This window comes from Lissotriton vulgaris, chromosome 3_1 (assembly GCF_964263255.1).
Source record: "Lissotriton vulgaris chromosome 3_1, aLisVul1.2, whole genome shotgun sequence".
Lineage (NCBI taxonomy): Eukaryota > Metazoa > Chordata > Amphibia > Caudata > Salamandridae > Lissotriton > Lissotriton vulgaris.
In genome coordinates this window covers 1,254,834,920-1,254,857,020 of record NC_141689.1, presented here as the reverse complement: position 1 = coordinate 1,254,857,020, position 22,101 = coordinate 1,254,834,920, and the positions used below count along the sequence as shown (strand labels likewise).

The 22,101-nt window shown below is 45.5% G+C and overlaps 1 protein-coding gene across 2 annotated transcripts in view; it reads right to left on the bottom strand.

Moving 5' to 3' along the window:
• Window positions 1–244: 244 nt before the first annotated feature.
• The window catches only part of JCHAIN (joining chain of multimeric IgA and IgM), an 80,993-nt gene continuing 59,136 nt past the window's right edge, over window positions 245–22,101 (bottom strand). Inside the window, exons 4-5 of one of the 2 annotated variants that reach the window (XR_015309344.1) lie at window positions 1,191–1,975; window positions 245–1,128 (exon numbers count right to left, since the gene is read on the bottom strand). Coding sequence is in view for 1 of the 2 variants with exons in the window: in XM_086961774.1 (XP_086817900.1) it covers window positions 1,777–1,975 (199 nt within the window). In the remaining variant the exon portion in view is untranslated. Of the gene's footprint in view, window positions 1,976–22,101 lie in introns of both variants that reach the window. The other variant, XM_086961774.1, reaches the window with a different exon arrangement.

Below are 22,101 nucleotides of genomic sequence, written 5' to 3'. Positions count from 1 at the left end.
CAGTAAATACGCAACAATTATTGCATTGTTGAAGTGAACACACGTTGTGTGACTACACAAAAGAGTCCTATTCCTTGATACCTGTGCCTACATACAATATTAACTGTGAAATAAAAAAAGAATGTTGCAAACCAAACATTCAAGATGAGAAATATAAAATATAGACCAGCAGGGTAAGATAATCCTGGTGAGCGTAAGGTTTTGGGTGAACACGCATTACCACTTCCTGGAAAAAAGAAAAACGTTACATCTTGATGTAATTTATTTGATGCGTAATTTCTAGCTGCAAAAAAGAAACTGACAATAATTTGACAGCCACTTGGACAGTAAAATCAAAATGGAGAGGAATATTTAAAGAGCAATGGTTACATTTGCATGGTTCTCGTGAACTATTCGAATTCTTCTCTACTCTTCTGAAAATAGTGAAAGAACTGTAATGCAGCTGAACAAGTCCTCCTGCCATTTCTATTGTTTAGTTTTAAGGCTGTGAAGGGCGCTAGCATGAGGAAAATTAATTCCTGAGCATTTGAAGGCATTCAAATTAAAAGGATAAAGTAGGTTTGGAAGCTGTGCATAGGAAATCAGAGCAAGTGAAAATGGTATATTTAAAATAAAAAGCAGAGGATAAAACTGTTTAATATTGCCGTCATTGTGAAAGCAAGAAGCCAAGCTTGGTAAATATTTGGCACACAGGGGACACATAAAAATACAATTAGGCCTTATTCAACAAGCATAAACATACATTTTAGTGTAAGTTTACGATATTTTTGCTATTCTCGAACAAATTATACTAGTAGTATATGCACTCGTGGTGGATACTCACACAAAAAAAGATAGGACAGGCCTTCTGTTCGTTAAATTACAGTTTTCCTTTGTGAATCAGGGCACCAGTGAGGTACGTATTGGGGAATAGTATCTGGTGCCAGCAGCACTCAAATAAGACACCAGTCTGGTGTCACAAATTCAGAGGAAATAATAGACACTGAAAACAAATGCTAGGTACTAAGTTTACGCCCTTAGGGCCTGATTCACAAAAGTAAACATAGACCAAAAGTCTAAGTTTAGACCTGAAGTCTAACTTTTTCTACAAGTAAAGTTAGACTTTTGGTCTAAGTTTGGACCAAACGTCTAACTTAGATCAAAAGTCTAATTTTAGTCGGAGTAACGTTAGACTTTTAGTCTAAATTTACCTTAGTGAATCAGGCCCATAGTTCTTATTTATTGGGCTTTAATTCAATTTTAACACATTGGGTATATTTTATCACAAAATTACTCATAATTCTCCATGTATCATTCTAAACATGAGTTTTGTACACATTTTGACACAACAAACAGTGTTGTCATAGATACGATGACTCATCGTGTACAGAATGGTTTTAGAAGGATTATAAATAATTTTGGTAAAAAATACACACAATGAATTAAGATCAATAAATAGGAATTGCTGACAGAATCTTAGTAATAAGACTTTATTTTCTTTATTACTCTTCTTTCTTTGGTGTTTGCCTAACAGGGGTGTTTATTATTTGAAATTTTGATATTCTGTTAACATTATCAATTTCTAATGGTTTGACTAAAATAGCTGTGATGCTGCCTTGACACAGACCGGCATTGTTGAAGCTTATATTTTGTTCGGGAGTCGTACTATAAACAAGCTGCATAATCTGACTTTTGGTCTGTCTTTATATATGGAGATATGCCTTGACAATGTAAAATATGGTATTTCACGTGGTATCATTTTATCCATCCATTTTGCCACAACAGCATGGTAGTTATTTATTCATAGCAAGTTTCAGGGGTTAAGGGTGCTTTCAAAATTTTGGTCTGTCCTTCATAAGTGTACTTGATGTCACTCGTGTAGCACTTATTCCTGTCGTAGGTGTAGCACACATCTTCAGAGGCTTTGCAGTTGCTGCGACTAGCCAATACTATCTCGCCTCCCAGTTCGATTTCTTGTGGGTCACACTTTTTACATCTGCAAGTAAAGAATAGAACAGATCTTAAAATTAGTTTTTTGTTAAATAACTGGAATGTATTGTTCCCAAATATTACAAGATTTTGTAGAAATTTGATCAGTATACCGCTTTATGTGTTTTTTGTGTGTGGCATTTTTCTGGTAAGCCAACTGAGGTCCTACTTAGCAGCACAATATCAGCCATGTATTAGAGAATTTTAAAAGTGTTAAAATTAAGTCAATGCATGTTAAAACTTGAGCAAACAAGTGAAAGACTCGAGTCAGCAATATACAAGTTAAATAGCAAAGGAGCCAACACGGATCGCTTCTTAAGGCCATCATTCAGGAGCAGCTGCTCCATTGGGGCAAAAAAGCTTTCACCCCCACCGCCCATTGAAAGCCAACCCATAAATTATACATTATAGTGTCCTTTTCCGGTATTTTATTTATGTGCTTTTATTTTTAGCCGCCACTGTACTCTTTTTTTTTAGTCTCAGACCACGTGTTTTTCTGCCTGAGAGTGAGGGCGGGAGTGGGGCTCGATTAATAAAGCATCGGCTACAGGGTATCAGTCCTAAAGTGAAGTGCGCATGTCAGGTTGGTCTGGTGGCTTGCTGTGCCCAGCCCGACATGCACACTTTACCCTTCTCCTTTCTGTGCAATATTAGGAAGTCAGGAGAGACAGAGCCATAGCCTCCAGTCTTCCTTTGAGCGCTGGGTTCCACTGCCCAAGCCTGCTCACAAGATGTTTACTAACATAAACAGCATGAAAGCAGCGCTTGTATTGGCTTAAAAGTCAGGCATAGGATGCGCACACAAATCCATGCGGGGTGGGATGTTCACAGATCATGGCCAATCAATGTGCAGCTTTCTTGTGAAGCCATCAATAATTGGCCATGTCCACCCCCTTCCGTTGGACACAATGATCTCTTTTTTTCACATCCTTTGCCAATGACGGCATTGTGCGTGAAGGAGTGGAAATGCTTTCTCTGTTTGATAACCGTGAGCCCTGTTTGAGAGGCATGATTAATTCAATTGTTATGTTCTGTAGATTTTGGCCGGTCAGCAATCGCTCTGATTCAGTTACTTGTTTCACAGACAAGTTATTTTCTCAGTGGACCTCTTATAATCCTTGGATGATGGTTTACGTGATCTTAAACTCATCTGCTACAGGGTATTTATTACCATTTTGAGATAAGATCATTATCAATATTATTAAACACAATTGTTTTATTACATTTATGTAGCATTAATTGGAGCACACAGCTGCTTTTGGCACCTTCATTATAAAAACAAAAAAGTGACCACATTTCAAGTCTACTTTAATACATGTTAAGAATAAAACAGGTGGAAAGGCTATTGGTGGCATGAAAGCTGGGGAGGGATCTCTAAAAGGAGTGAAGGACTTGAAAATTGCTAAGCTCTGTGTAAGTGGAAATGGTCTACAGTGTCTCAATCACTCTCATTCTCTTTTACACACCATTTTCCTCTGCAGTCTTTCTCTGTTTGAAGCATGCACCCATTTTCCTCCACATATATTTATGTAATCTTGCATTTGCATACCTCTCAAGTAGTCGTTTTCCTCTTCACAGTTTGATTCTCTCCTTTTTGTGCATACTTCCTTTCATCTTCTCCGCTTTTCTATATCCCATACGCACAGAACATGCCCACTCCACTCACCTGTGAGCACTGCATTCTCTTTTCCTTTCTTGCTGTACATACTTTAACAGCACTATGACCTCCTTTATCTACGACCTCGCCGTTGGACATTACCATTTTCAAGGAGCTCTGCGGAGAACACAAGGACTGAATGTGCCTGTTGTGTGAATACCTTTATGAACCACTGATAGGCGCTCAGCTCCAGAATTCTCAATACTGCAGCATCATAAACACTGTCAGCAAACTAAGCTCACCCAGATGGACTTGTTGAAGCAAGTAGAAACTGTTGAACAGATTTCATACAGTACAATATGGAGAAATCTTTAATGATTTAAATATTTCAAGACAACACATTTAGAATTGCATTATAAGCCTTGCTTTTCACAAATGTTTGTATTAAAATTAGCTTGAAAGTGTGCCATTTGCCCTTCTTTTTTCGAAATTTTCTCATTTGGACAGCCTCTGAACCCACCATAATGTCAGTTGGGCTCCCTCCTTTAGCTGGCTCACTACTTAAATCTCATCCCCAACATTGACACTCAATGACTTTGAAATGACACCAGCTGCCACTGCCATCAGTGGCCTCAATTTTCTTAGTCACAGTAGCTTCATCACCCAACTTGGTGTCATCCCAGATATCCGTGCATAATATCTGAATTGCACAGAGAAATGGCATTGGAATATTCCATTCTTTAAATTTAGCCCAGAGTTGGTGTCTTGGAACCCTATCAAAGGCAGATTTTGAATCTACAAAACAGACATAGAGAAGATGTTTTTGAGCACAGGACTTCTCAATCAAAATTGCTAAAAGCGGGGGTGTAGCTTACCACCGAAGGGAATGGCTGCTCGGTAGCTTAGCTCCGGAGCGCCACTCCGGAACTATCCTGTTTTCCCTGGGTTCCCCTGACCCGATCGTCGCCCCTGTGCCCTCCTTGTGGTGCGAAGGACTCCGGCGCCCTATCGGCTGACTTTGAAGCAGAGCAGCGGCCCTGATTTGAAGGAGCTCCGCGGACTGGGGCTTCATGGGCGGTCCCGTCGAGGGCCTGGCACGCGACCCTGGGAGAGCGCTACGCACGGCCGCGGCTGCGGCCCATCCCAGCGGAATTTCGAAAACCGGTGAGAGGAGCTTGGGAGTGCAAGGTGCCCCAACCGTGCAGCGGCGACGACGGCAGAGACCCGCTGGGTGCCCTTGGGAGTGCCGTGTGACTCAGCCCCGCGTGAGCACTATGTGAGGCAGCGGCTGTGGCCCACTCCAGCGATACCTTCATAGCGAGTGTGTGGGGCCTGAACACTGCACATAGCCCCAGCGAAGAGTCTGGGAAAATGGAGGGGACCCTTGGAGTGACAGCAGGAGTGTTGGGGGCCGAGTGAGGACTGAAGCAGCCCCCGCTCCGAGATGCCATTGAGTCTGTAAAGACTGCGCGTATGCGAGACCAGGAGCAGCCCACGGCCCCAAGCACTCTAGCCCAAGTGATTGGGGTGGGCAGCCTGAAGACTGCAGTGTGACTTTTTGGCGATCGAAGAGCCATATAAGTGGTCCTGGAGCCGTCCACGCACACCAGGATTGGATGCCCCTGGATTGTACATCCTCACTGGAGCAACTGTGGATGGGTGCCTGGAGGCCCGTAGGACGTCTGATCCCTGCAGAGTAGTAAACCCTGACGCTGGAGGGCTAGGAGGGTACAGACTATCTTGGCTCATCACAGGGGCCCCGGGTGCCTGGCGGGAGACATCTAGCCGTCTGGGCCCCTGAGACTTTTGATCCCCCTCAAACACTAGCCAGATCCCCTGGAGAGAGAGCAGGGAATTGGTGTGGACGGTATTGCTGACTGCTGGGAACCAGGAGGCAGAATCCAGCCTGGTTCCCTACTGCTGCGCACCTAGTTTGAGTGGACTCCAGGGAAACTACCTCAGCACAGTGCTTTCAGTAGTACGCCCAGAGGTTTGGGGTGCTCCCTGAAAACCAACAGGCCCGGTGGACAACTCCACTACAGGAGGAGGGGCCTGGGAAAAACAGCAGAATGAAGATCGAGGGGAGATGGTGGCCCCGAATGGCACGGCAGAGCCCACAAACAAAGATCTCCTCGAAGCAATTACAGTGATTAGAACCTCTCTCGAGGTAAGGATTGACACGGTGGCCACAGATGGAGCTGATACGCGAAGATGTGAAGAAGATGGCGGAGCGTGTGGGTGCAGTAGAAAACATCACGAAGAAACTGGTTACCGACACGACCCTTCTAAAGCGACAAGTTGCCGAACTACGTGCCTCCCACGAGGCGATGGTCCTGCAGCTAGATGATTATGAAGGCAGAATGCAGGGGAACAACATCCGCATTCTAGGTTTTCCGGAACATGCAGAGGGGCAGGCGGCAGATCTTGTTGTCGAAGAGTTCGTCTTCAAGCATCTACAACCCCGCGGACCTTCCAAATGCTTCACAATTGAAAGAGCCCACAGTGTTCCGGGAGGCTGGCCGAAACCGGGCGCACCCCCTAGACCACTTCTGGTGCGGGTGTTCAACTTTCGAGATCGTGATGTCATTCTACAGATGGCGCGGGCGGCCCCGTCATTGACCCTAGAAAACAGAAAAATCATGTTCTTTTCAGACTTCACTTTGAGAGTACAGAAACAGCGTCACAGCTTCCTCGAGGTGAAGCGAGCCCTCCGGGTCCAAGAGGTCCAATATGCTATGATGTTTCCCACTAAGTTGAGAGTCGAAGCCAACGGAAAATCCTGGTTCTTCACCTTGCCAGAGGAAGCTTGGGACTGGTTGGAGGGCTGGGGCACAGCGGAAAAAAAGACGAAGAAAGGACTCTCGCTCCCGATGAGGATGCTGACTGGCACCAGCAGAGATGATCTCCTCCACATTCTGACTCGGACTCCCAGGGACACATGGGGGCTTTGATCTTGGAGGCTGGTAAGACTATTTGATATCAATCCAGATCCCTGTAGGCTCTCCAAAACTGCACGGGGGCTTGAAAACAAAGCCACTGCCTCCTTAAATGTGGGGTAATTGACCATGGACTTGGGCCGAGTGGGCGGGGGTCCCCCTACCGGATGTTTGATACACCCAATTGTTGTTTATGGGATTGGCCCAGCGCTCAATGGACCCACTTAATGTCTTGATCGTTATTTTCTTTCATCGTAGCAGACTGTTTCACAATTGTTGGCTCTTTAATGGGGCCACTACTGTATTGATCCTTTCCCAAAGTCATAGCGGGATGATACAAGAGAGTATTATTGGACCTATGTGCTAAACACTGCTGTGGGGGTGGGGCGGGGCAGGGGTGCCGGGCACCTATCGATAAGTGATGGTTGTTTTGGGAGTGGGGTAGCTCACGTTCCCTGGAGTTGTTCATGGGTGGGCAACAGGCTCTCTGCATGTTGTGGGGGCGGCCGGTTCTAGTTCCGTCAAGCAGGGAGGCAGGGAGGGGGGGTGTGTTCCTAATGGTAAGGGTACTTTTAGGTTTGATTTGTAGGGGGGTCGATCTACTGGGGTTACTGCAGCGGGACAGAACGACTACTTGTATATTGATTGGGGGTATTTGTTATTATTTAATTGCAGCTGGACAAAATGGCATCTTGTATAAGTACATCTCTGCTGGTTTTAACATTCAAAGCGCTGATTGCATGCTACAAAACGCTGTATTGTGCTGTTACACTCATGGAGCCACTCGGAAGGACGCAGTTGAGGGTTCCACTTGTCATGAACACTCTGCTTATTTCATTATACCTATGCTAGAGACCAATGGCTGGTGGGAAAGGTCTTAGACTCATGACATGGAATGTCAACGTGTTGGGGGACAAAATAAAGCGAACAATAGTGTTACAATACATCTACCGTCAGGGGCTTGACATGGTGTTGTTCCAAGAAACCCATTTAATAGGCAACTCCTGTATGGCTCTTAACAGGAAAGCATATCGCATGGTGACACACTCAGGCTTCACGACAAGGTCCAGATGGGTGGGGATCCTTCTCCGTAAAGGCTGCCCTTTTGTGATACAAAACACGTGGAGTGATCCGCAGTGTAGATAAGCCGCCTGCACATTCATTTGGGAGGGCAGAGTCCTCAATGTTGTCTCCGTGCATGCCCCACCGGGTCTCCAACGCATGATGTTGGAGCTATGTTACTGAACTTGCCTGTGGGGACATTGGTGATGGGGGGGTGACTTTAACCTGACAATGAATAACCAAGTAGACCGATCCCCGCCCAGTCGAGACTCGACACATGGTTCATAATTACATGACTTTGCCAACGCCCTGGAGATGGTAGATATCTGGAGGTGGACACACCCCCACTACGCACTCTTCACATTCCAATCCTGTGTGCACGGCAGTCAATCACGAATTGACTACCTGTTTACTCACGCGCAACAAATACAGGACTTCACCGACTCTGCTTGCCTCGTGCGAGGAGTGTCGGATTATTCCCCGGTCTTGGCAGTTTTCGGTGCACAATGAACGTTACCACCAGGCCCCATCATCATCCAGTCTTGGGCACTAAAGATACCGCACATCCGAGAAAACTTAAAAAAAGATACTGACTATTTTTTGAGGAGAATATAGGATCTGTGGATTCAACGATTACACTTTGGGGTGCATACGGGGCGGTGATAAAGGGGAGGGCGTTATTCATGATGGTGGGCCACAGGGCAGAGCGCAACCGGAGAGTGAACGATCTGGAAACTGAGATCTTGAGACTTGAACGCGCTACTGCGCAAGACACTGATCAAGATGCTCAACATACCCTTAGTCTTAAGAGGCAGGATTATAAGCAACTGCTCTTAGAGGACGCCAACAGGCGTGCTCTCGCCACCCGCCATGGAATATATGAACAGGGCGAACGAACTTGGAAATTATTGGCAAGGCTGGATCTTAAAGAACAGTCAGCGAGGTGGGTGCGAGCATTAAAGGGGCCTGACGATACAATGATTACCGACCCGCGGGGCATCGAGGAGGCGTTTGCAAAACATTATGAGTAAATATATGGTCTCCCACAGCACTCACAGGCGCCACTAGCAGCAGATCTCCTCGCCACGATAGATGTAGCATGTAGCTCCCAACAGGACGGGGAGACCCTAGATGCTGATATCTCGGTTGAAGAGATTCGGGTAAGACGATGGGCCCTAATGGGCTTCTGCTCGATCTGTTAAAACCTATGGCTACGAAACTTGCCCCCCACTTGTTAAATCTATACAATAAATGTTTCAAGACTGGCCTCTTCCCGGCTGATATCCGTGCAGCCACTATGTGGTCATCCACAAACCCGGTAAACCGGTGGAGGAATGCTCATCATATCGACCCATCTCGCTGATAACCGTGGAGGCCAAAATTCTGGCCAAATTGTTAGCTAACTGTCTGCTCCCTTATCTCGCTGACCTGATTCACCCTGATCAGTCGGGATTTATGCCGGGTTGAAACACGGCACGTAATCTACGTCGGGTTCATGGCGCACTGGGACGGGTAATGGCGTTCCACCATAGCATGGGATTACCTGTTTGTGGTGCTGACTCGCATAGGGCTCGGACCCAAGTTACTTGCGTGGATCAAACTTTTGTATACGCTCCCCATTGCCCATGTCTCAGTAAACAATCATCGCTCTGAATCTTTCTCCCTCTGCCGCGGTACGAGGCATGGCTACCCACTGTTGCCGCTCCATTTTGCTCTGGTCCTTGAACCTTTAGCAGTCTGGATTAGTGGTGACCCAGGTATCAGAGGCATTAAATGGACGGACGAACATGAAGACCGTTTATCACTATACGCAGACGATATTCTGCTCTATCTACCCTCGCCAGCGCGCTCACTCCACCGTGTGCTCCATATTTTCCACATATTTGGGGCCCATTCTGGCTACCAGATAATCTGGTCCAAATCTCAGATGTATTTCCTCTGGGGTGACCCTCCACAAAGTCCTCGATTCCCATAGCGGCCAGAGGATTCAAATACCTGGGCTTCTTCATAACCATTCACTCAGCATTGTTTTATTAACAGAATCTATTGGGACCATTGCAGGGGTTTAAGTCGGATGTCTCTATTCAAGATGCTCGCCCTACCGCGCTTCCTATATGCCCTCCAGAATACTCCCATCCCGGTCCCTGAATCCTATTTCTTGCAGATAGAGGCAACAGGCAGAGACCAGCTTTGGGACAACAGGTCGCCATGGATAGCTATAAACAAATTCACCATGGGATGGCACGATGGGGGGTATCGGGCTGCCAGATATGCGTCTCTATTATCAGGCTTCGCAAATAATTGCCATTAACAAATGGGTGTTCGGGTCTCATACCGACCCCAGTTTCCGCACCGATCTTTGGTTAATGGGAAAGGGAGGTTACAAATGAGCACTATATACTAATCATAAGAAACTATGTTTGACTGGCCCTACGGCCCATACAATAGAAGTGTGGCATGGAGTTCAACGGCGGATGGGGTGGCGAGGACGCCTACCGAAGGCTACCCCCCTGTGGGAACCTGACGTCCTGGGACGAGTGAGAGCTTGTGCAGGGTTCGACAAGCTGGACATGATCAGAATATCTATGGTGGGAGATATGTGGATTAAAGGTAAAAAGGCGTCTTTTGCTGAGCTTCAAATCAAATATCAATTAGCACCATCAGAATACTTCCAATATCTCCAAATCAGTCACGCCATAGACTGTACCCTCCCTAAAGACACCCCCCTCCCTGACTCCTCTTCTCTTTCAGATAGATTATTGCTAGACCCCATGGACCGTAAAGCCATCTCCCTCACTTACAAGAAACTGATCAATAACCGGACTGACCCAATGCAGAAGTTACGAACAAGTTGGGAGTTGGACTTAGGGCTAATAGCTGATGAGGACTGGATAGAGGCCCTGGCTTCCCCCCAAGAAGTGGCTATTCCGATGAGTCTTCGACTGGTTCAGCTCAAGATCCTCCATCGGGTGTACTTTGATGTCAAATGTTATTTAAACTAGGTCGGAGACCAGACACGCTCTGCCTTCGACACTGTAACCAAACTGGCTCAGTCATACACATCCAATGGGAATGCCCCCATATACAACAGTATTGGACTAACATCACCCGACAGTTAGAAAGGACGTACGACAAACCCATACAGCCATCTCCCAAATTGTGTCTCCTCAACATCTGGGAGGCAACAGACCTCACCCATGCTGAACAATCATGGGCCACTATGAGGTGGAGTATAGCAAAACAAAACATTGCCCAAAGTGGGAAGCGGACACGGTACCACAACTACGCGACTGGGATAAAGACATGGACCATGCAATGGTAGCGGAAAAAACTGTATATAAAGAGAGAGGCTGCCCACGTAAATGAGATCACAAGTGATGACATTGGAATAAATACAGGGATGAAATTTGCATCTCCCACACGATAGAACTTAGAAGGGAGTGACAAGCACGGTTGGAGGAAGCGGGTGATGACATGGTAATGTAATATCCGATCTACCAAAACTGTGTGGGCAGATGGCGTCCCCTAACCCGAAGGCAAGACGGTGACCCTCATGACACGTTTAAGATTCTTGCACGGTTTGATAGGGTGGGCTCCGGGTGGACTGCAGACTGTAACATAATGCCAAAGGATTGTACCTCCTGCTGAGATGTCTATGTATTGCCAATAACGCTGCTATTTGTTTCTAATAAAAATGTTTTAAAAAAAAATTGCTAACAGCCATCCCAAGGAAGTACAATTTTTAATTGTAATTTCAAGTAGCCAAGGCAAATTTATGTTCAAATGAATCATTTTCCATTGCAATGTACATAGCTAGACCATCTTTGAACCAGCCTTTATTATGTTTCTTATTGAAGAACGATGATATTCAATGTTTCTTATTAACAGGCAGGAAGATTCAGGCCAAGTTTTTTGTAAAAGTAATATATCAAATTTTTGTCAAAAACTTTACTGCCTTCTCATCTAACAATAAGCCCAATAACCCCCATGGACCACAAGAATATTTTTAAAAGTTCAAAAGAGGTTGGAGGCAAGACTTTATGTCAATTCGTTTTCTTATAATGAAATACTGTGTGAAGCCAACTCCATTCAGATTCTTCCTTTAACTTGTCTGGATCAATCTTGCATAGACTTTTCTGATCCTTTCCAAGGAGAATTTGTATACCTAAATGCTCTGTGAGCTTTTGATTTTCAGGGACTACTGTCCTGTGCAAATTTAAGGGGTTTAGAAGAACTAGCTGCGTGTCATCTGATCTAGTTGGCTTCTGTACAATGTCTTTCACATGAAAGAGAATATCTGAGTATTTAGGTTTAATTTCCAACCATAGCCCAATTCTTATTTTGCACTGGCACTTTGTTTGGAAATTGGGATTCAGCTTGGCAGAGATATGCACCCTGTTCAGATCAGCCAATAAATTAACCTCTGCTCACCCTCTGATAGCTTTGCATGGGGCAGGCAGCCTTAACTTAAAAAGCAATTTGTAAATTAATTGTGCAACCCTTCAAACAGTAGCACAGTGCAAACACCACAAAAAAACTCCAGACCACGTTGGAATAATAAATTATGATTCTATAAATAAAAATGACAAAATCCAATATGTAAAAGTCAAGAGATGTGTTATCAAAAATTAAAAGTAAAGATACAGCTTAGAAACAATAATAGCACATGGGGGTTATGTGGTCACCCTGAATCGGGGCAAAGTCACGAGTTCAGGCCGACTGCAATGGAGTGTGGAACAGGGACAGGGACAGGAGCCACACAAGGCCCACTAAACAAAAGTACCTTCATCCTGGTCACAACAGCAGGATGAGGGGTTCAGCCGGTCTGTATCGATCTCACAGTCGAGGAAATGCATTGCTTTTCTTCATGCAGCAATGGTAATGGGCAGGTTCCAAAGATGAAGCGCCAGTTTTGAGATGCATTGGTTCCAAGTGAGATGCACCAGGTATCTCCACGCATGTGAGGGGATGCGCAGATCATCTCTCCTGCATCTGTGGTAATGTGGTGGCTCCAATGCATCAGTTCTGATGGGCATGCGCTGGTTCCAATTCCGATACACCGGTTCTTTTCCCACAACAGCTGTTATAAGTAGCCGAGGATATGTTGGTTTCACTTGAGCAAGCATCTGGATCCACTTCTAATGGAGGAGACACGGGAGCAGGTATTAAGACTTTGAAATCCCTGAGTCTTAGAACAGGAGGCAAGCCAGCATGCCCTTGAAGATCACTCTGGGTTCAAGCAAGATTCTAGTACTTCCTCAGCAGGGCAGAGGGTTATAGACAGCAGGGCAGCATAGCAGAAAAGTAGTTCCTATAGAGCTGTAGTCCAGCAGAGTGGCAGACCGTGTAGCAGCACAGCAGTCCTTCCTCCTGGCAGAGTTTCTTCTCAGGTCCAATAGTGTCTGATGTGGTGGGGTCAGAGGCCCAGTGCTTATACCCAGTTGTTCCTATGAAGAAGTGGTGACTTCAAAGAGGGGTTTGAAGTGCACAGATGCCCTCTCTTTTCAGCCCTAGCTCTAGACTTACTACAGGGGTGTGTGCAATTCTTTGTGTGGGTCAGCTCCCCCCTCCCCTTCTGACCAGGATGACCCATGAGGATGTAGATGGCCACTCTGTCACACCTAACCTTCCATTGTGTGTGGCTGTCTAGAGGGAATGCACGAAGTCCAGCTGTCACCCACCCCAGACATGTATTGGAGACAGGCTGCAGGCACACAGAGCCTAGAGCAGAGAAATGCCAACTTTCTAAAACCACTATACCTTTAATACATCCGAGCAAAGGGGACGTCCCATTTGAAACAACTCCTAAGTTGCAAACCAATTAGGCAGGAAAACAAGTGGTATTACTTATTTTACTTCTAGACCTTCGCGTGATATTTTGAAGATAATTTTCAACGGGATTTGTCTCGAGTACCATCACAACATAGCCTGGCGGTGTTGAAATCACTAATGTGGGACGTGTCTTTTAGTCATCATTTGGTCGTGGCCGCTATATAGACGGCTCAAATTCTTTAATATAAAAACATACCGGACGGGAACAGCTCACTAGCAGGGAATCCTATGACCTTTCAGCTCAAGGATATGTTTGACCCTACCATCATCTAGTGCCCTGAAGAAGTCCTGCACTTGGACGAAACACGTTGGCTGTACTGTGTATTGAGTCATTAGAACTGGACTCTGTGTTTTATCTACGTGAAATGAAAATGGAATAAAAAGAAAAAACTGAAGAACTTTCTTTTCTGGATATGGACTTCATAACTGTCATTATTGTTTAAATGTCTATTGTGTGGTGCACCTGTGCATTTGTTCTGAATTGTTAGATTCCTGAGGGAACATGCACTGTGACAGTGGGTGCCTTTCAGTGTGCACACAAATCCCAGCTAGTATAGAGGGGACAAGATTGATGGAGTGATAACAGGTTAGGTGCTGGCAGCTATAAGGTTCACTGTTAGGTATATTTGTTAATACTTTCATGAACCCTCCTATTTGGAATTTTTAAAAAATCGCAAAGGTCCTGTTTACTCGTCAATTTTTTTTTTACAGTTCCTATAAAGGGTTTGTACATAATGACAAGCACTTTTGTGGTCACAAACCCTGAGATTTTGCGACATGAGGTCCTTAGTGCAACAAGTGGCTTAGATGCAGGCAATAACTTATAGATCCAAAGGTCCCAAATGTTTGAATGTTCCAAAGTTATTTTGACAGACATGGCTCTGAATGCCACTCCATTACCCTATGGACCAAGACATAGCAACTTGGGAGGCCCTTTATGCTGTCTCCAAAACCAAAAAAAAACTGCTCCTACTCCTTTATATTAACCTGCAGAGGCGACTAATGATAAGGCTGATTAGAACCTTTAAAAGACTAGTTAAAGATGTTAACTCTTCTAAAGCTAGGTACTCGAACTTACCACTCCTACTCACAAAGCCATAGGAAAGAGCCAGATATAATTTTTCCAAAAGGCTCCATCTTATCAGAACACCTCTTTTTCTGCAGCACATCAGTGCATTTCAGAACTATCAATACTGGTCTGTTAAATTAAACAAATCAAACTAAAACACCTGAAAACATGATTTGTAAAAGTAAAAAAAAGAACTGGAAATGTTTTATCCCCAAGACATAGAGCCATTTAAAATGTAGATTGATTTTTATCAAAATAGAAACAATTCCATAGGGCCCATATGACGTTACTAAAATAGTATAATTGAGAGACTTCATTCTAATCTCATGACAGAAGGAATTAAAATTATGGTCCTGATTTAGAGTTTTGAGAACAGAGTTACCTCAGTTAAGATGGCAGCGGACAATAGCTTCGCCATTCGGAGGAACCTCTGCCTGCCAAATTTAGAGTTGTCCGCTGGGTCTGTGGCCAGCTCTACATTGACAGGAACAGCTATCATGGTGGTTCCTGTCTATGCATGACACGTTTGAAGGACAGCATTATCACACATGATGGCTGACCAGCTAACGGTTCAAAAAGTTTTTTTTTTAAAACAAACTCTAAAAGCGTGAGTTTTGTTTTTGTAAAATAAAATAGTTAATGGCGCCACACATTGGGAGTGTTCTCCCAGGGTGACAGGGTCATTATTTTTTTTCCTGTCTCTCACAGCCAGGTTTTACTCTAAATAAGTTGACAGTACAACGCCTTACCTTTGATGGCCCCTACTCTTCCAGGCCATCAGCTAAAGTATTCTATCAAGTAGACGCACGTAAAATAGTGGGACTATGCTTAATTGAACTGAATGTCATTAGAATTTGAAGGGATTTTCCCAGTAAATTAGAGAACGACATATAGGCATTAAAGACACAACAGAGACATTTTGATATGTTACCTTTCATTCTTGTGATCTACAGAGCTACTATTTCACAGTTTCTCTTAAATACTCATTTTCCAGGCAGGAATGTGGATCCTGTATTGAGGTTTCAGAACTGATTTGGGGTGATTATACATTTCAGACTGTAGCTCAGACACAGCCTTTGTTCTATGTGATGGCTCTCACTGCAGTAGCAAGAGTTCTGGCTCCAAGCAAAAGTATCTGCAGCATGAGATCTCAGCTCCTGGCTGTCATCAGCCTTCCTGAGCAGTCATCAGGCACAGACAAAAAGGCAGCCCTGCTTAGAAACATTAACACATTTAACAAGAGACACCCATGACCTTCCACTTACTGTTACCATCTACCCTATAATATAACTCAAGAAGAACCAACCAGCAGACATTTGCTGGAAAGAACCTCACAGAATTTCTTTAGTTAGCCTCTTTTCTATTCTCCCTCACTTCAGTTCTGGGTCCCCGACTGCCTAGGGAAGCTGTATCTACTCTCCATCATGTCATGCAAAATGCATTTCACTGGTCCATGCACTTAGACTTTCATCACACAAGGAGTCTTACTAATACACTTGATGGTAGTGTTTTAGGGTTTAGGGTAGTGTTGTAGTGTTTGTGTAGTGTAGGGTAGTGATGTGGTGTTTGTGTAGTGTAGGTCGTGTAGGGGTAGTGTATTAAGGTAGTGTTGTAGTGTTTGTGTAGGGAAGAAAAGTGGTTAATGGTAGTGTTGGGGGGTTTAGCTGGGTAGTGTTATTGTAGGAGAAGGACTGTGTGTCGAGGGTAGGTTGTGCAGGGGTGCTACATTAGGGTGTAGGGTAGGTTAGGGTAGGGTAGGGTACTGACATTTACCTTTAAAAATGTTACAATGAGTATACCTTTAACATGCATGCCTTTGCGTTGCAATGGCATGCGTGGTAAAGGCATAATTGTTGTAAAAGTTTGTGTTGTGATAATTTGCGGGGTGTTTGTCTTTGCGGAATGATAATTGCGGAGTGATGGTATGCGGGGAATTTGTTTGTGGAAATATGTCACATATTCGTAAGAAGGCCAACCAGAATCTGGAAGACCAAGTAAACCGGACAATGGTGACCAGGAGGACCAGGATAAAAATGGCCAGGTTCTGGTGTACCCTAACTACGAGAACCTAGACCAAGAGAACCTGGATCCATGGCTACAGAACCAGTAGGTCTAAATGATCCAGGAACAGATCCAGGAGAACTAGGCCAACCCAAACTAGGAGGCCAAAGAATAAGAGTGACATGACACAAGCCACAAGAGGGACCAGGACATGGGGTACTAGGGCTAGGAGGATGAATGTGAGGAGAACCAGGACAAGCTGAGCAGAACCAAGAGGGCCAGAAAGGTACAGGACAGGATAGGCCAAGACTGTGGGATCCAAGAAGGGCCATGATGGCCAAAAGGAAAAGTTTATGGTAACAAGCCAAATAGGACAAGAAGGACCAGGACAACCAGTACCAAGGAGACCAAGACTATGTCCCCGGAGAACCTTAACTATAAGGAACATGACCAAGAGGATGAAGGACAATGGGCAAAGAGCCTCAAAAAGGACAACGACTATGAAAAACAAGAATAGCATGATCTTGCCCGGGAGTGCTAGGTAGCTGAGACCAAGGACACAGGCAACCAGGGTTAGAAGGAGCAGTTATAAGAGGATCGGGAAACAAAGGACTAGGGGGCCCAGAAAGATAAGGACCAAGAGGACCAGAACCTTGAGTTGCCAGGACTAGGGGTATCAGGGTGAAGATGACCAGGGACATCCGGACCAGGATGATCACTGCCTGAAGGTCCGGGTCTCAGGGCTAGAAACAGGATGGCCAGAAAGATGAGCAAAATTATGGCTAGGCCCAGGAGAAAGAGATAAAGGAAGACCTTGATGAGATTGGGTAGCAGCACGTGGACAAGGAACAGGATGAACAGAGCCGGTAGTATCAGGACCAGATCTAGGAAGACCAAATCCTGGCCAATATGACCAATGGAGTAGGATAAGCAAGGAAGATAAGAGGGTGAGTACCAAGAATACCATTAGGATCAGAGCTAGGGGGATCAGGACTAGTCAAAGGAAGATCAAAAGTATCGGAACCAAGGGTACCAGGAACAGGCATAGGAATGCCAGGTGGCTCATGACCATAGGAGAAGGGCCAAGAGTGCCAAGTGAAGCCAAACGACCAAGCCCAGGGGGCAGCAGGACCGGGTTGAGAAATATCAGGAAGACCAGAGCAACCAGAGTCAGGAAGACTCTGGGTACTGGACGTGGATGTCCAGGAAGACCAGCAGCAAAGTGACCTGGCTCTGAAGGATCCAAAAAAAGAGAACCAGGGCCAAGAGAAACCAGACCAATGGTGCAGTGCCTGAAAGACCACAAGGACAAGGCTCAGGGCCAAGAGGACAAGGACGATCCAAACCAGGAAGACAAGAATGAAGAGGGCAAGTCCTAAGAAGGCCAGGTCACAAGAGGACAGGTAAACAAAGGAGACCAGGAGGACTAGGAACTGATGTACTAGATATCAGATGAACAGGGTAAGAAGAACCATCAGGACCAGGTCACATGGATGAGGGTCAACAGGATCAGGAAAGAAACGAAAGAGCTAGGAGAGGGGGGTTCAAAGGGGCCAAGATGGCCAGAAGGATCAGAACCAAGAGGAGTAGGCATACAAAATCCCAAACAAGGAGGCCAGATACACAAGGATTATGCCTAGTGGGCACATAACCAGAAAGACATGGACAGTGAGGAACAGGAATTGGAAGACCATTGCTGTGCAAACCAGACTGAGGGTGTGAAATACCGGGAGGACAGGACCTGAAGAATCAAGATGTGATGGACAGGGAACCAGAGTCATCAAAACAAGAGCATAGAAGAGCAGGACAAGGAGGACCAGTGGAAACACAACCAAGGGGAAAAGGAAGCTCAAGTCACAGAGGCCCGGATGTATCAGGACCTGGCATACCAGGGCAAGGAGGACGGGGACGAGGAGGTAAAGGAGAACCAGGAAATGAAGGCCAGGATGCCAGGAGCAATGATGACCAAGCTCATTGGCTAAGAACAGGATGACCTGAACAACGAGGATCAGGACAAAGTGGATGAGTTACTCCAGGATGACAACAAGCATGAGGACCAGGCCCAAGAGTATCATGACATATTGAAGGAGGACCTGGAGAAATAGTCGGGTCAGGAGCAGCTGGACTAGAACCGTTATGGCCAGGGACCAGACGGGGAAGGATTACGTAGACTAGAAGGATCTGAATACGCAGGACTGGGAAGAGGGCTAGGAGGACCAGAGAGGTCAGAACCAATAGAAACAAAACCTAAACCTCAACTGGAGCAAGAGGACTCGGAGCTGTGGTATTAAGACCAGGCTGCAAGGATCAGGGGAACCAGGACAACCAGAGCCACAAGGACCAATGGGACTAGACAAGGACCAAAATGCAGAGGCCGAGCTCAAGAGTACCTAATAAGGAGGAGTAAGAGCAGTGGACGCAGTGCCAAGTGGAGCGCAAGGACTAGGACAAGGAGAATCGGGATGACCCAAACCAGGAAGATTAGGAGTGCCAGCCCTAGAAGAATATGGACAGATGGCTAGGTGGATAAGGACCCAGCAGACCAGCAGGATCAGGATGCGGATATTAGTCCCAAAATCTGGGGGCTCAGGAATGGCTAAAACAAGGATGAGCCAGGAGCAGGGCCAGGAAGACCAGGGTCCAGAAGGACTACAACCAGGAGCACCAGATTCAGGAAACCAGTACCAGGGTGACCTGAACTAGTTAGTCCAGGGACAGAATGAGGGCCAGGAGGACCAAAGAAATCCAAGTAATAAAGGACTTGGAATAAGACTAGGAGGACCAATGCCAAATAGCACAGAAGTGCTGGAAGAGATAGAAGAAGACCGGGGCAGAAGGGCATCTTTGTGAGTCTAGTCCACATGTATTAGGACATCCCTTTGTAAATGGGTCTTATTCATGCTTCTTATGCTGCCATCCCCTAGAACCCCCCACCTCTTCTGCCCACGCATACAACTGTTTCGCATTTGCTGAAAATTCAGTGCATGCATAGTGAATAAAAAGCTGGTACTGTTACACTCTGACCTCTGAGTGATAGAAGGTGTTGTCTGATGCTGGCTCAGTAGTCTGAGGGAGGACTTTTGGGACTAGGCACTTAGACTTGGCACAGGGCTTTAAAGGTAGATGGGTGAAAAGGAGTGTGGTCTGAGGATTGCAGAAATGGCTTAGGAAACTCAGAATGCTGAAGTCAGGAAAAATGGTTAATGGCTAACAAAGTGGTCAAGGTGCTATGGCAATCAGCAAAGGAGAGTTCAGGGTCATATAAAGGCTCTGATGAGCAGAAAGAGGGATGATGGAGGCCCCTGATAGATCATCTCAGATGACCCAAAGAGGGGTTCTGAGTGACCCCCCCATATCTTTGCTCTGACATTCCATGTGCATGTATGTGTGGTGGATGAATATGTGACATATTTCCGCAAACAAATACCCCGCATACCAGCACTCCGCAATTATCATTCCGCAAAGACAAACACCCCGCAAATTATCACAACGCAAACTTTTACAACGACTATGCCTTTACTACGCATGCCAATACAACGCAAAGGCATGCATGTTAAAGGTATACTCATTGTAAAAGATTTAAAGGTAAGTGTAAGTACCCTACCCTACCCTAACCTACCCTACTCCCTAATGTAGTACCCCTGCACAACCCACCCTCGACACACAGTCCTTATACTACAATAACACTACCCAGCAAAACCCCCCAACACTACCATAAACCATTTTTCTTCCCTACACAAACACTACAACACTACCTTAATACACTACCCCTACACGACCTACACTACACAAACACCACATCACTACCCTACACTATACAAACACTACCCTAAACCCTAAAACACTACCCTACACTACACAAACACTACAACACTACCCTAAACCATAAAACACTACCCCCAGCATGACCCTACACTACAAAAACACTACAACACTACCCTAAACCCTTTAACACTACCCCTGCATGACCCTCACTACACAAACACTACAACACTACCCTAAAACCTAAAACACTACCCCTGCATGAGCCTACACTACACAAACACTACAACACTACCCTAAACCCTAAAACACTACCCCCAGCAGGACCCTACACTACACAAACACTACAAACACTACCCTAAACCCTAAAACACTACCCCTGCATGACCCTACACTACACAGACTCTACAACACTACCCTAAACCCTAAAACACTACCCCCAGCATGACCCTACACTACAAAAACACTACAACACTACCCTAAACCCTTTAACACTACCCCTGCATGACCCTCACTACACAAACACTACAACACTACCCTAAAACCTAAAACACTACTCCTGCATGAGCCTACACTACACAAACACTACAACACTACCCTAAACCCTAAAACACTACCCCCAGCAGGACCCTACACTACACAAACACTACAAACACTACCCTAAACCCTAAAACACTACCCCTGCATGACCCTACACTACACAGACTCTACAACACTACCCTAAACCCTAAAACACTACCCCCTGCATGGCCCTACACTACACAAACACTACAACACTACCCTAAACTCTAAAACCCTACCCCCTGCATGACCCTACACTACACAAACTCTACAACACTACCCTAAACCCTAAAACACTACCCCTGCATGACCCTACACTACACAAACACTACAACACTACCCTAAACCCTATAACACTACCCCCAGCACGACCCTACACTACACAAACTCTACAACACTACCCTAAAACCTTAAACACTACCCCAGCACGACCCTACACTACACAAACACTACAACACTATCCTAAACACTAAAACACTACCCCCTGCATGACCCTACACAAACACTACAACACTACCCTAAATCCTAAAACACTACCCCCAGCATGACCCTACACTACACAAACACTACAACACTACCCTAAACCCTAAAGCACTACCCCCAGCATGACCCTACACTACACAAACACTACAACACTACCCTAAACCCTAAAACGCTATCCCTGCATGACCCTACACTACACAAACACTACAACACTATCCTAAACCCTAAAACACTACCCCCTGCATGACCCTACACTACACAAACACTACAACACTACCCTAAACCCTAAACACCTACCCCCAGCATGACCCTACACTACACAAACATTACAACACTACCCTAAACCCTAAAACACTACCCATGCATGACCCTACACTACACAAACACTACAGCACTACCCTAACCCCTAAAACACTACCCCCAGCATGACCCTACACTACACAAACACTACAACACTACCCTAAACTCTATAACACTACCCCGAGCATGACACTACACTACACAACCACCACAACACTACACTACACAAACACTACACTACACAATCACTACCCAAGCACGACCCCCCCTAAAAAAAGAACCCAAACTCCCTTACCTCTCTCTTGTCGTGATTCCACACTCCTCCTGGTTCCATCTTCATGAAGTCTGGGTTTTTTTCACAACGCGTGTGCATTTACCATACATGCCTTTACAACGTAATTCGTTGTAAAGGCATGCGTGGTAAATACACACGCGTTGTGAAAAAATGCGGAGCGTTGGTATGCGAGGTCAATGACCTCGTGGAGTAATGGTATGCGGGCTGAAAGTCCGCAGAAAAAAAGATGCGGAGT